This window comes from Lepisosteus platostomus, chromosome 6 (genome assembly GCF_059453375.1).
Source record: "Lepisosteus platostomus isolate fLepPlt1 chromosome 6, fLepPlt1.hap1, whole genome shotgun sequence".
NCBI lineage: Eukaryota > Metazoa > Chordata > Actinopteri > Semionotiformes > Lepisosteidae > Lepisosteus > Lepisosteus platostomus.
This window is the reverse complement of record NC_142616.1, coordinates 16074092-16085335: the sequence shown is the minus strand read 5'-3', so window position 1 is coordinate 16085335 and position 11244 is coordinate 16074092. Positions and strand designations below refer to the sequence as shown.

Below are 11244 nucleotides of genomic sequence, written 5' to 3'. Positions count from 1 at the left end.
CACATGAGTCTAGTGTACAAAACATAACATTTAATGTTCCACACAGTCCTGTTTAGCAATGTCAACATAAAAAACATCAAAACAATATGGAACATTAATTTTCTTCATTACATTTGCGGCAAATATTCTATACATAAGTTATACTATATATCCCTTTACAAAAACTATATATAGCATTTATATATACTACTGTATATACTGTATCTACTATAAAAAATGAAAAGGCATTCTGAATGTGACCTTTTTTAAATACTATAGAAATTCAATATTCAGAAAATTAAAAATGTATTAATTACTTACCCTGTGAGATACATGTCTCCTCCTCTGTAAGAAACAGACCCCCAGTAACACTAATACAGAATCCAATACTGATGCTCTTTTATAGTCACACCGATATAATTCAGATTCCCTCAGTGTCAGAAACAGACAAGAGACATAAGGAGACAAGACTGTCACACTGACACAGATTCCTGTAATAAGACTGGCTTTTAAAGAGTCGTACTAATATCAGACCTGTCAGATTCCTAGTGGAGTCAGTAATCCAGATATAGGCTCCACCGCTGGCAGAGTCACACTAAATAGAAGTTCTTAACAGCAGTTTGGGAGAGATGACAACTGAGAAAGACAATTTCACTCAGCTGTTTTAAATCACAATCATAACCGCCTTTCACTGTATATCTTGAATACACCTCTTCTTGATTTTTGTTGCATTATTTCATTCCTTACATGTTCCAAAATGACAAAGAAGGAAAGAGAAGACAAGTGGGGAACAACAGAGAAATATATTATACGTCTTGCAATTGCTTCACACATTATTTGTTTGTACATGGATCCTTCTCCAAACTACAAAAAACAGAAAGAAAAACACTCTATCAGGTATCTACAATATCTGTTAGCTTCAGGCCGCCTATCACTGGCTCCGTCAACTGGCATCCTACAGCTCTTAATGTCTGTCTGGCCCAATGCCTTGGTGCTTTCTGTCCTGGGTTCCTCCTTTTGGTCAAGTTTTCTCTTCAAAAAGAATCTGGATTCTCCACTGAACAACTCGTCACTCGTTTCAATTTACTGCAGCCTTCTTAGTAGCTCTTCAAGGTGTATTCTTTAACACTGAAGATGAAGATGTCCCTGGTCTTTAGAAGCTCCAATCCAAGCCAATTCTGCTGTTCTGAAGTAGGCAGTCCTGCAGATTGGTACACTGATCCACAGACTCCACCAAACACTTGTACTGTCCACGATCAGAGAGACTCATGTTTGTGAGTTTTAGAGACATGTTGCCTCTGGGGAGCTCCTGCAGGAACAGCTCAGCTCTGTCCCTGTAGGCTGGGTTCTGTGTGTCAGAGTTATACTTCCGGTTTTCGTATAAGCATACAGGGGCACTGTAATCCCCTCGAAACCATCCTGAGGCTCAGCCCGGACAACCACGGAACCGACAGTGTGTCCGAGTGCCAGAACTTTCCTTTGTTCTAAGAGTTGAGAGCGGAGGTTGCCAGAGAGTAACCAGAGGATCCACCCGAGGTTAGCACCAGCAGCAAGCCTCGTGAACAGGTCGGAACTGTGGACAGCTGAATCACTATTCAGAACTAGCTCTTCATCAGGAACGAACCGGTCCTCTTCCTGACCTGCTGGGACCCACAGTCATCTTTTCTCCTGTGCACAAACTTCGCTAGTTAAAGCCAACACTAACTAGCTGGTCTTCAGAGAGCATCAGCAGTGCAGGAGTCTCCACCAAGCCGCACAGCACAGCCTGGCACCGAGCCAGAGAGTGCGGATTGGACAGCAACAGCCTGCAACTGTTTCTTTGTGCCCGCAGGAGATCTGACTCCCCAGAGATTGGATGAGTATTCAACTTCACTGCATTACAGCTCGAGAATTCAATTGTTATCCCAACCAGTTGATATCAATTTAATTCCTAAGAGTTATGTACTTGTTGTGAGTATCTAATGTAGAAGTTGTAACCAAGTTCAGTTATGACTCCTCCTGATGAGGAGTCTCTCTGTAGTGAACCATGTTCTGTTTCCTCACAAAGTGTCCAGAGATGATGAGGATCAGGTGTGGAAAATGGAGCCCCTCTCCTCTCCTCTCCTCCTCAGGCTGCCTTTTTGGTCTTTTTTGGTAATGGTCCTATTACTGTGTTCTACTGCTCCTGGACTCTGAGCTTAATAAGCAACGTGAAATCCTTTTTACCCCCAACAACTGCATGGCTTATTTCTTGGTTTTCCCTGTAAAATGTGAACTCTGAGCTGAATCTGTCTGATACTATTCCCCATCATGGAAACATTTCAGTAGCCAAAGCCTTGGAGGTCTTTGCTCATCCTGCATCAGTAACTGTTTTCAGGCTGGTGTTGTTCACTCAGCAGTTGTACTGTAGTGTAGCACCACCTTCTGACAGCTCAAAAAGTTTTCAACAGCCTTTACCAGTCATGGCCTCCTAATAACCCCCCTCTCTGAACTGGCTTCATCACTCTGCTCTCCTCCCCCCTGAGAGCTGGTGTGTGTGAGCAGACTGGCGCATCATCCAGGAGGGGCTGCACACTGGTGGTGTGGAGGGGATCCCCATTACCTGTAAAGAGCTTTGAGTGGAGTGTCCAGAAAAGTGCTATGTGAGGAGTTATAAAAAATAGCAAATAATATGAATAATATAATCATATTACTAATAATATAATACTATGATTATAATAAAATTATTAAATAATTCCATATAATTTCAGGTTTGGGATTTGTTGCAAGTTTGTCTCTAATACTTTAACTTGTTTTAATATCTGCATTCTTTGCATTTCTTGTTTTTTTTAACAAGAGATCCTCACGTATGTTTTAAAATACAGGTATTCCCAAAGCCAGTTCAGAGATGGTGTGTATTTCTATTTCAAGAAAAAACCTGTTTTTCATTGCTAAATATTATTATAAAGTCTTTATCAATTAATACATTTTAATTGCCAAGAAAAAATAGAATATATCATGGACTTTTGTTTGTCTATTACCAAATGATTGTCCCCTGCAATCGGTAGAGGAACTGAGGGCCACCAAGATGAGAATTGAAGGAGGCTTTGATACTTTTAGGAAAAATAAACATGAATTATATCTAATTCTTTAACATTTACTTTTGCCCTCCTTCCTACTCATCCGCCTTGTAAATCCTGTAGTGTATCTATTAAATGGCTAAGAATCTTTTTGTGTTTGCAAATGAGAATCTGGTCTGTGAGGTACAAAAAGGTGAGAATATCTGTCCCACCCTTTATCTCTGAAGTTTGTTTGCTTCACTGTCATCTAAGTGTGATTCCTGCTTTTAAAGCAAAGTCATAAATGGAGTTTATAACAAACGTTCAGGCAGGATGACAACAACCAAGTTCAATCAGCCTCCGCTGTCAGTAATTAGCAATCACTCCTGATAATCCATTCTTCTCCCAGACTCTAGAAATACCTACGAGATCCCGATCTCTCTCTCTTGCATCCCACCTCCCCCTCTGCAGCTGCCCCTTGGTCACCCTGCATGGGGGTCCTGGTCTCCTTGTCCTCTGGCCGGGAGGTCAGCCCTCAGTCAAGCGGGTTAAGTCACAATTTCGCTCCATGACCCCTTCATCTTGGGTGGTGTCATTCCTAGTGAATTCATTTTGGCTGGAGCAGAGAGATTTTATTTCATTTGATCAAGGAATGAGTCCCTTGACATGCCATAAGGTAATCCTTTAAATGTTCTTACTTACAAACAGGTGTTACAGTCACGTTGTGGTGTCAGAGCTTGAACTTGAACTTTATTGCCATATGTAACCGGTACATGTACTGGTACAATGGAATTCTTACTTACAGAAAGTCTCCGATTGTTAAAACAAGTGTGCTTCAGTAAGTCTGCTTTTGGTTTTCCTAACGTGACTAGGCAGTAGCATCATTGGTACACCTCACTGTAGCTTGAATTTCCCTAAAGTCAAATTTCACGTACCATCATCTATTTCCTGACGTGTTTGAGGTAGCAGGTCAGGTGTAACTCTTGTATGCATGTCTTCCAAAGACATTACTGATTTTAATTTGGACCATAGTCATTTCTTCTAAAAGAATTAAACAAAAAAAGTAAAAAACAGAAATAAATACAGTCAAATAAAGTTGATTTCTTTACCCAAAGGGATGTGGAGGTGTGGAACAACTTGTCCAGACTTGTTGCTGAAGTCGATACCCTGGTTATTTTCAAGAATCATTCATAGATCAAATAACTAAGTCTGTTACATTCGGTGTCCAGTGGCATTAGAGCACAAGTTTCTGGAAAATGTTTAAGTTTTGAGAATGAGTTTTGGAATTAAGAGAGTTGTGGTTTTGCAGGAGAGAGCCTGATTTTGATACTAGTATGCAGTTGAGCTGCCCAGTATTTAATAGAGAGTATCTAGAGAGATATTGTCGAGTTAGATCTGAAAGAAGAGCTAGGCTTTTGTTTTCTTTTCTGTCATAAAACATGAGAAAACGTCCCTGAGAAACTGGGAGCGGTAGCAATACTGTACTTGATATTTTTAATACTGTACTTCAGAAATAAAGCATTTTTACTAATGGTGCAGGTTCCTAAAGAAAAAAACAACAACATGCCTTTCTTTCTTAACGTCTGGCCCTCAATTGGAGGGAAGTGAGGACAGGATGCCTTGAGACCCTGATTGCCATTTTGGCTTGGCTCAATACACATCAATGTGGAGTAAAGAAACTAATGACACAGTAGTACAGCGGGCAGGAAGAGCTGACTTTCCAGTCCATTCCACTGAGGGGATGTGTACAGGTACAGTACAGCTGTCTACAGTACATATTATGTATATTATACATTATATAATATATTATATATATTATGTATATTAGTACCATTATGGTGGTGGTGGAGGGGAGTCCCCATTACCTGTAAGGCGCTTTGAGTGGAGTGTCCAGAAAAGCGCTATATAAATGTAAGCAATTATTATTATTATTATATTCACACAGTTGTGTGATGAATGCCCTGTTCTGGGATGGACTTCAGTGCCGCCTCAGTGACAGGACTGGTCTGTTTTAACAGACCCTGCTTCCCTCAGTGGGATTCACAGGGCAGAGGATCAGCGGCTCGGCGTCACTGGAATCTAAACAGGGGTCAAAGAACGGATACAGTTTCCCATTGAAGGTGTGCCGGAAAGTGTATATGTGGCACCTGGCTTTCAAGTTATAAAAGGAGATCTGCCCCTCCTCGTAATCCACATAAACCCCCACCCTCCGGGGTTTTAATCCCTGGGAAAGTGGGGTTGGGGGGAAAGTGCACGCTTCAAAGCCTTTCCGACTACTGAGGCACAAGGTCCAGTAGCCATTGTCGGGGTACAGGAACACCTCCCCCTTCCTCTTGACAGATTCTCTGGCCACCCCTACTGCCCAATCAGTCTTCTGCCTCACTTCCGCCTCCCAGTAGTGTTTCCCCGAGGTGAAGCCCTCTCTGGCCAGGACGCAGACGTCGTCACTGAATCTCTCCGGAGTGTCGGGGAGCGTCTGGGTTCCTGTGCAGTATCTCACTTCCTTCCCATCCTCAGACAGGGCGAGACGGGGACCTGCGGTTCTGGGATCCAGACTCACATCCACTGGAGACAAGACCCCCGGTACAGACAGAGTGACAGACAGGGAACAGAGTTCAGTATCGTTGGAATAAAAGACTCTCATTGTGGGTCTCTTATTCTTCAAAGGTGAAATTGAAAGCAGCACGAGTTACCTGCATATTTCTTTATCTCCTCCAGTTCTGCAAAAGAAAAACATGTTGGATGTGTCAAAGGTTAACAAAGATGTCCTCAGTAACTTTATAAAGGTCTATTTTCTAGCAAAATATTTGCTTTTCAAAGAGAACAACATAACAGCACAGCATCAATGTCACGAGGAAAAGAAATCTATTTGACTATTTTGATGATCCCAGAAAAAACGTAATTGTGTCCTGTTCTGATCACTTTGCTATTTTCTGTGTGATATTTATTCATTAATGCCATACTCACCCCTCTCAGAGAGATTGTTCTGTTCTCTCCAGACAGTCTGTGTCAGTTCTGATATGGCCTGTCTCAAAGCGCTCAAACACAGCTCGGTGGGAACGGTGACGTCAGACCAGTCTTTGGGGAGCGGAGGATAATGCGTGGATAGGAAACGCTACAGCAAAGAGAGAACAGTCCCATAAACCAGTGAAACCACCCAAGGGCTGCCTTAGGGAGTATATAGACTGTATACAATGTGTGCCCTGTCTGTTGTGGGAAAAACTAAAATCATAATTTTTTGTGAATAAAAGCTCTTCATTGCAGTGCTCATTAGCAGCAGTGTGAGCTGGCCTGTAGGACTCTCTGCTCTCTGTAGACACTGTATCTGCTCTCTACAGTGTGAGCTGACCTGCAGCTCTCTCTGCTCTCTGTAGATACTGTATCTGCTCTCTACAGTGTGAGCTGACCTGCAGCTCTCTCTGCTCTCTGTAGATACTGTATCTGCTCTATACAGTGTGAGCTGACCTGCAGCTCTCTCTGCTCTCTGTAGATACTGTATCTGCTCTCTACAGTGTGAGCTGGCCTGTAGGACTCTCTGCTCTCTGTAGATACTGTATCTGCTCTCTACAGTGTGTGCTGGCCTGTTGGACTCGCTGCTCTCTGTAGATACTGTATCTGCTCTCTACAGTGTGAGCTGGCCTGTAGGACTCTCTGCTCTCTGTAGATACTGTATCTGCTCTCTACAGTGTGAGCTGGCCTGTTGGACTCTCTGCTCTCTGTAGATACTGTATCTGCTCTCAACAGTGTGAGCTGGCCTGTAGGACTCTCTGCTCTCTGTAGATACTGTATCTGCTCTCTACAGTGTGAGCTGGCCTGTTGGACTCGCTGCTCTCTGTAGATACTGTATCTGCTCTCTACAGTGTGTGCTGACCTGTAGGACTCTCTGCTCTCTGTAGATACTGTATCTGCTCTCTACAGTGTGAGCTGGCCTGTAGGACTCTCTGCTCTCTGTAGATACTGTATCTGCTCTCTACAGTGTGAGCTGGCCTGTTGGACTCGCTGCTCTCTGTAGATACTGTATCTGCTCTCTACAGTGTGTGCTGACCTGTAGGAAGTAGATGTGGTCCTTAGTGTGGGAGAGCTTCTCCAGCTCAGTGTTTCTCCTCTTTAGCTCAGTGATTTCCTGCTCCAGCTCTTGAATGATCCCTTCAGCCCTCCTCTCTGCTGTTCTCTGCCTCTCCTCAATCAGTTTAATGAAATCGCTCTGGCTTCTCTCAATGGATCTCATCAGAGCAGTGAAGACCTGCACACTGTTCTTGATCTCTTTCTGTGCAGAGTTCTGAGGAGACACGAGGCAACACACAGAAGAACTGTAAGAATAAACAGGCATTCTCTAGTCTATCCCAGGTCACAGTGTTACTGGTACAGTAAGCTAAAGTTCACACCAGAGCACATTGGCCATACAGCCAGAGCTCATGTGCATACAGTAGTGTTGTGTGCACTAGCGACGCTGTCTGGCCATCAGAAGGATTATCCCTCTTATACAGCTGAGCAGCCCGGGGCAGCCAGGAAAGTGCCTCGCTCCAGGTACACCAGCAGTATCTGCAGCAAGCCTCGAGCCCTCAGCCACTTACAGCTGTCCATCAGATTGAGTCATTCTGGAATCACCCTTACTCTGCATGCTTTGCTTGTTCCAAGTAAACTTTCATACAACAAACTGGCCCCTTGTGAAGGGAGGGGGTGGTGTGGCAGGAAAATAGCTTTTGCGCTTTTCATTTGACAAAAACATTTCAAAATGTATTTGTCAATCTTTAATACTTGAATGGCTATTTTACAGATTTCCAAACATCGTGGGTACTTGTTGCAAATAAAACACCAAGGATCTAGTAATTCAATTAAAAATCAATCAAATCAAATCAATTGCCTTGCTGTGGTTGAAATGTCCAATATTCAGAAATCATTAGCACAAGCACAAGCCCATACCAGCAGCACAAACAGACTTTGTTAGTAATGTTTGAATTTAAATGGTACAGAATATAGTTGGGGGATAAGCAGATCAGAGCCCTGTGATTCCCCACACAGAAGAACTCAACAGGACTCCTGCAGGACTCACTCTGCTGAGCTCCAGTGAGTATTTGATCTCCTCCACCTTCCCCAGTCTTTCCTGGATCATCTGTTGTACTTCTGCCTTGGTCTTCAGCACCTGAGCCTGTAACACAACACAGTCACCTCCACCCCTCCTGCCATCACTCACATGCTGACAAACTGTGAGCGAGCTGAGGGACAGCCTGTGAAAGAATGCTGCATGCGATGTTTGAATGTTGTGCACGTAACATGTTTTTACCCGTTTCAAAGTAAAATAGCGTTTTACCCATTTAAAATGAGCCCTGAGTTGGGTCACACATTTGACTTCAATGACAGGGCTAGAAAGAGCTGGCCAGGGTCTTCTCAAATTCCCAGCAAAATGACAACTCCTGCCACTCCTGCATGCTTACAGTGCCCTCAGTCAGGCTACAGCTCCATTCAGAGTTTGGACAAACTCTACTGGAAAAATACTTTATTCAGCAAACAAACATGTATATCTTAAAGATTCATTCACCAACCAACGCTGCTAAATTAAGAAAACAAAAATGTTTATTCCAGACCTGGCCTGTATAATCTTTCAAACAAAGGTCTTAAGACATCCTACCTTTCTGTCTCTGCATTCCTCCTCTAAAGTCACAGTGCTGTGCGTCCTGTGGTCTGTCTCAGTGCAGAACTGACAAACACAGGTCTGGTCCGTCCTGCAGAACAGCTCCAGGAGTTTCTCATGCTTCTGACACAGCCTGTCCTCAAGTTTTTCCACGGGGTCAATCAGCCTGTGTCTCTTGAAAGCAGCTGCTTGATAGTGAGGCTGGATGTGAGTCTCGCAGTAAGAGGCCAGACAGACCAGGCAGGATTTGACTGCACCAAGCTTTCTCCCGGTGCAGACATCACAGGGCACATCCTCAGGCTTAGATGAGCACTCTTCGGGACTGCTTAATTTCCGCCTCTTGAACTGTTCTGTGATTTCGGCAAAGTTTCTGTCGATGTGCAGCTCAGGTCTCTTAGGGAATGTCTGCTTACACCTAGGGCACTCACACACATGTCTCATGTCCCAGTGCACTTCAATGCACACCTTGCAGAACTTGTGTGCACATGGAAGGGAGACTGGGTCGAGAAAATCTTCCTCGCATATTGAGCACTGAAGGTGCTCTTTACAAAGCACCATTTGGGATGAAGCCATTCCTGAGCACAGAGAAACAGTACAGGAGAGGATTACGCATAATCCAACACACTGGCACAGAGCTGGTCTGGAGGAACAGGGGCTTCAGACAGAGACCAAGCAGAAGGAGGTCACGATCTAAAACACTGCTGATAAGAGTCAATCAGCAATCATTCTGCTTCCCCTCAGTCACGAACCAAGACTGGAAGAAACAAATGTGATGTTGAGTATATAGTGACTCCAGCCATTTGTACATGTATAAAAACATGGGAAGACATTGTGCATTGGTCTTCAGAGTCTTGCTATAAAAGCAACAACTGTTACTTCGTTGTGAAGCCCCTTATATCCCCCAAACATCACACATGAAAGCCCTGTGAGAATGAACACCACCAATTATTTCATGAATTAACTAATAACTATCCACCTAATTACATGTGATAGGGGCCCCCTGGCTGGCCTCTACTTGCTGCCAGAACAGTCTCTCCATAGTGCAGCTACAGTATTTTAGACATTGGCTCTCTTCACTGTAACAGGGAAATGCAAAAAAGATACAACAAAGTAAAAATAAATACTATACAGGTTCACAATTCAGGAATATCACTCGTGTCCTGTAAGGGTAGGTCAGTTGCTTATGATGGAAGTAGTTTGTATTTTGTATGCTTTAGGGAATTTTATACAGTATATGTAGGACACATGAAATAAAGAGCTTGTATATCTGATGATGATTTGGGGTTTTGAAACTGCTCATTCATTTGTTAGTTCAGTATTAGCCCTTAGCAGATCTGAGAATTGGTACTTCATGTTCATGAGTCATAATGTAAATGTGTAATACCGGGAAATATTGTACAGATAGTTGTAGACTTTCCCCAGAGGCTCACGCAGTTAAAGAGCTCTCTATCGTGCCTGGGTCATGGCTCTGGATGACAGTAACTGAGACTGGCCAGGTGGTGGCGCTCTATGGGCTCAAGGTGGGATTAGTCAGCCAGTGAGGCAGTGACCCCCGAGGACTCTGGGACTCCCGCAGGTGGGCTGTGCTGTGAGGAGGGACGCGCTCAGCCTCAGGTACGAGGCTGTGGTCACTGTGGTGTATTGAAAGATGGACCCGTTCCTACACTTCCTCCCTTTCCTCTGTGTGCTTCTGCAAGGCCTGTAGCCATGAGAGCAGACAGAAAGAGCACGCAGCAGGCCACGCCCAGATGTGCAGGTAACGCCAAAACAAGTCAGAAATCTACTTCTGAAACACAGGGCATGTAAAAATAAAAGCACAGGAACATGAGCAAACATTCGACTTCTGAACCACTATTTTAAAGGAAAATAATATTCCCACACATTTACCAAGGTGAGAAGACACGCCTGAGGCACAGAGACATACCTGCACTGACAATCCGAGGAAGTATGAATCAGCTCCTTAGGATCCCAGAGTACAGGAAATCCCAACTCGTTTTACTGGAAGCCTTTGCTCTTTAATGGGACAGAAGAAAGGGGAGCATTTACAGTACAGAATGTGCTAGTCCATATCTACCGCAAAATGTTGACTCTTATACAACGTAACGTACTCCCATTTTTCCAAAACGTTATATTCCTCCAAAATAAAAGCTAAGAACAACCCTTGAGTTCCTAAGGATGTTTTTTAGTCCTAACCCTGTCTGTGACCTGTTTTTCTCCCCCAGAAGGATACTCTGTCTCCTATTCGGAATGCCTTCACACACTGTTGAGAGAGCCGTGGGGCCGTGGATGCCTTACCTGCCCGAGTTCCTTATTTCACACTGCTCTTTCAGTCCGCTGGCGAGCCGCAGACCCAGCACACACAGCTCGGTATTCACACGCACGTGGCCAGGGGGTCCTCAGCAGAGCTGCGCTTGAGTATGGGCACGAGCACGAAGGAGGAAAGGCCCAGCAGCTCTTACCAATGCCAGGGCACGGCTCCCCAGATAAGTTGCGTTTCTGCACAGTGAGGTAGCTGGGCTGTTCCTTTTCGAGAAGGCTCCTCCTCTTCCTCATTCATGGATGAACTGTTAACTCTTTGCACTCTCAGGGCTCACTGATTCTACCGCACAGCTGGGG

The 11244-nt window shown here is 44.1% G+C and overlaps 1 protein-coding gene across 6 annotated transcripts; it reads right to left on the bottom strand.

Annotated features, from left to right (window-relative positions):
- Positions 1 to 3718: 3718 nt before the first annotated feature.
- Positions 3719 to 11224, bottom strand: LOC148660584 (E3 ubiquitin-protein ligase TRIM39-like). 6 transcript variants are annotated; one of them, XM_088638068.1, is made up of 9 exons: positions 10924 to 11215; positions 10553 to 10641; positions 9094 to 9203; positions 8626 to 9012; positions 8050 to 8145; positions 7042 to 7275; positions 5964 to 6111; positions 5690 to 5716; positions 3719 to 5561 (listed from the first exon to the last, which is right to left on the bottom strand). In XM_088638068.1, exons 3-9 carry the CDS (start codon positions 9199 to 9201, stop codon positions 5008 to 5010), a joined length of 1554 nt encoding a protein of 517 aa, XP_088494194.1. In that variant the 5' UTR covers positions 9202 to 9203; positions 10553 to 10641; positions 10924 to 11215; the 3' UTR covers positions 3719 to 5007. The 6 variants fall into 6 exon arrangements, with proteins under 6 accessions (XP_088494194.1, XP_088494191.1, XP_088494190.1 ...); XM_088638065.1 differs by having other exon boundaries at positions 8626 to 9382; positions 10924 to 11217; XM_088638064.1 differs by having other exon boundaries at positions 8626 to 9203; positions 10924 to 11216.
- Positions 11225 to 11244: the final 20 nt, after the last annotated feature.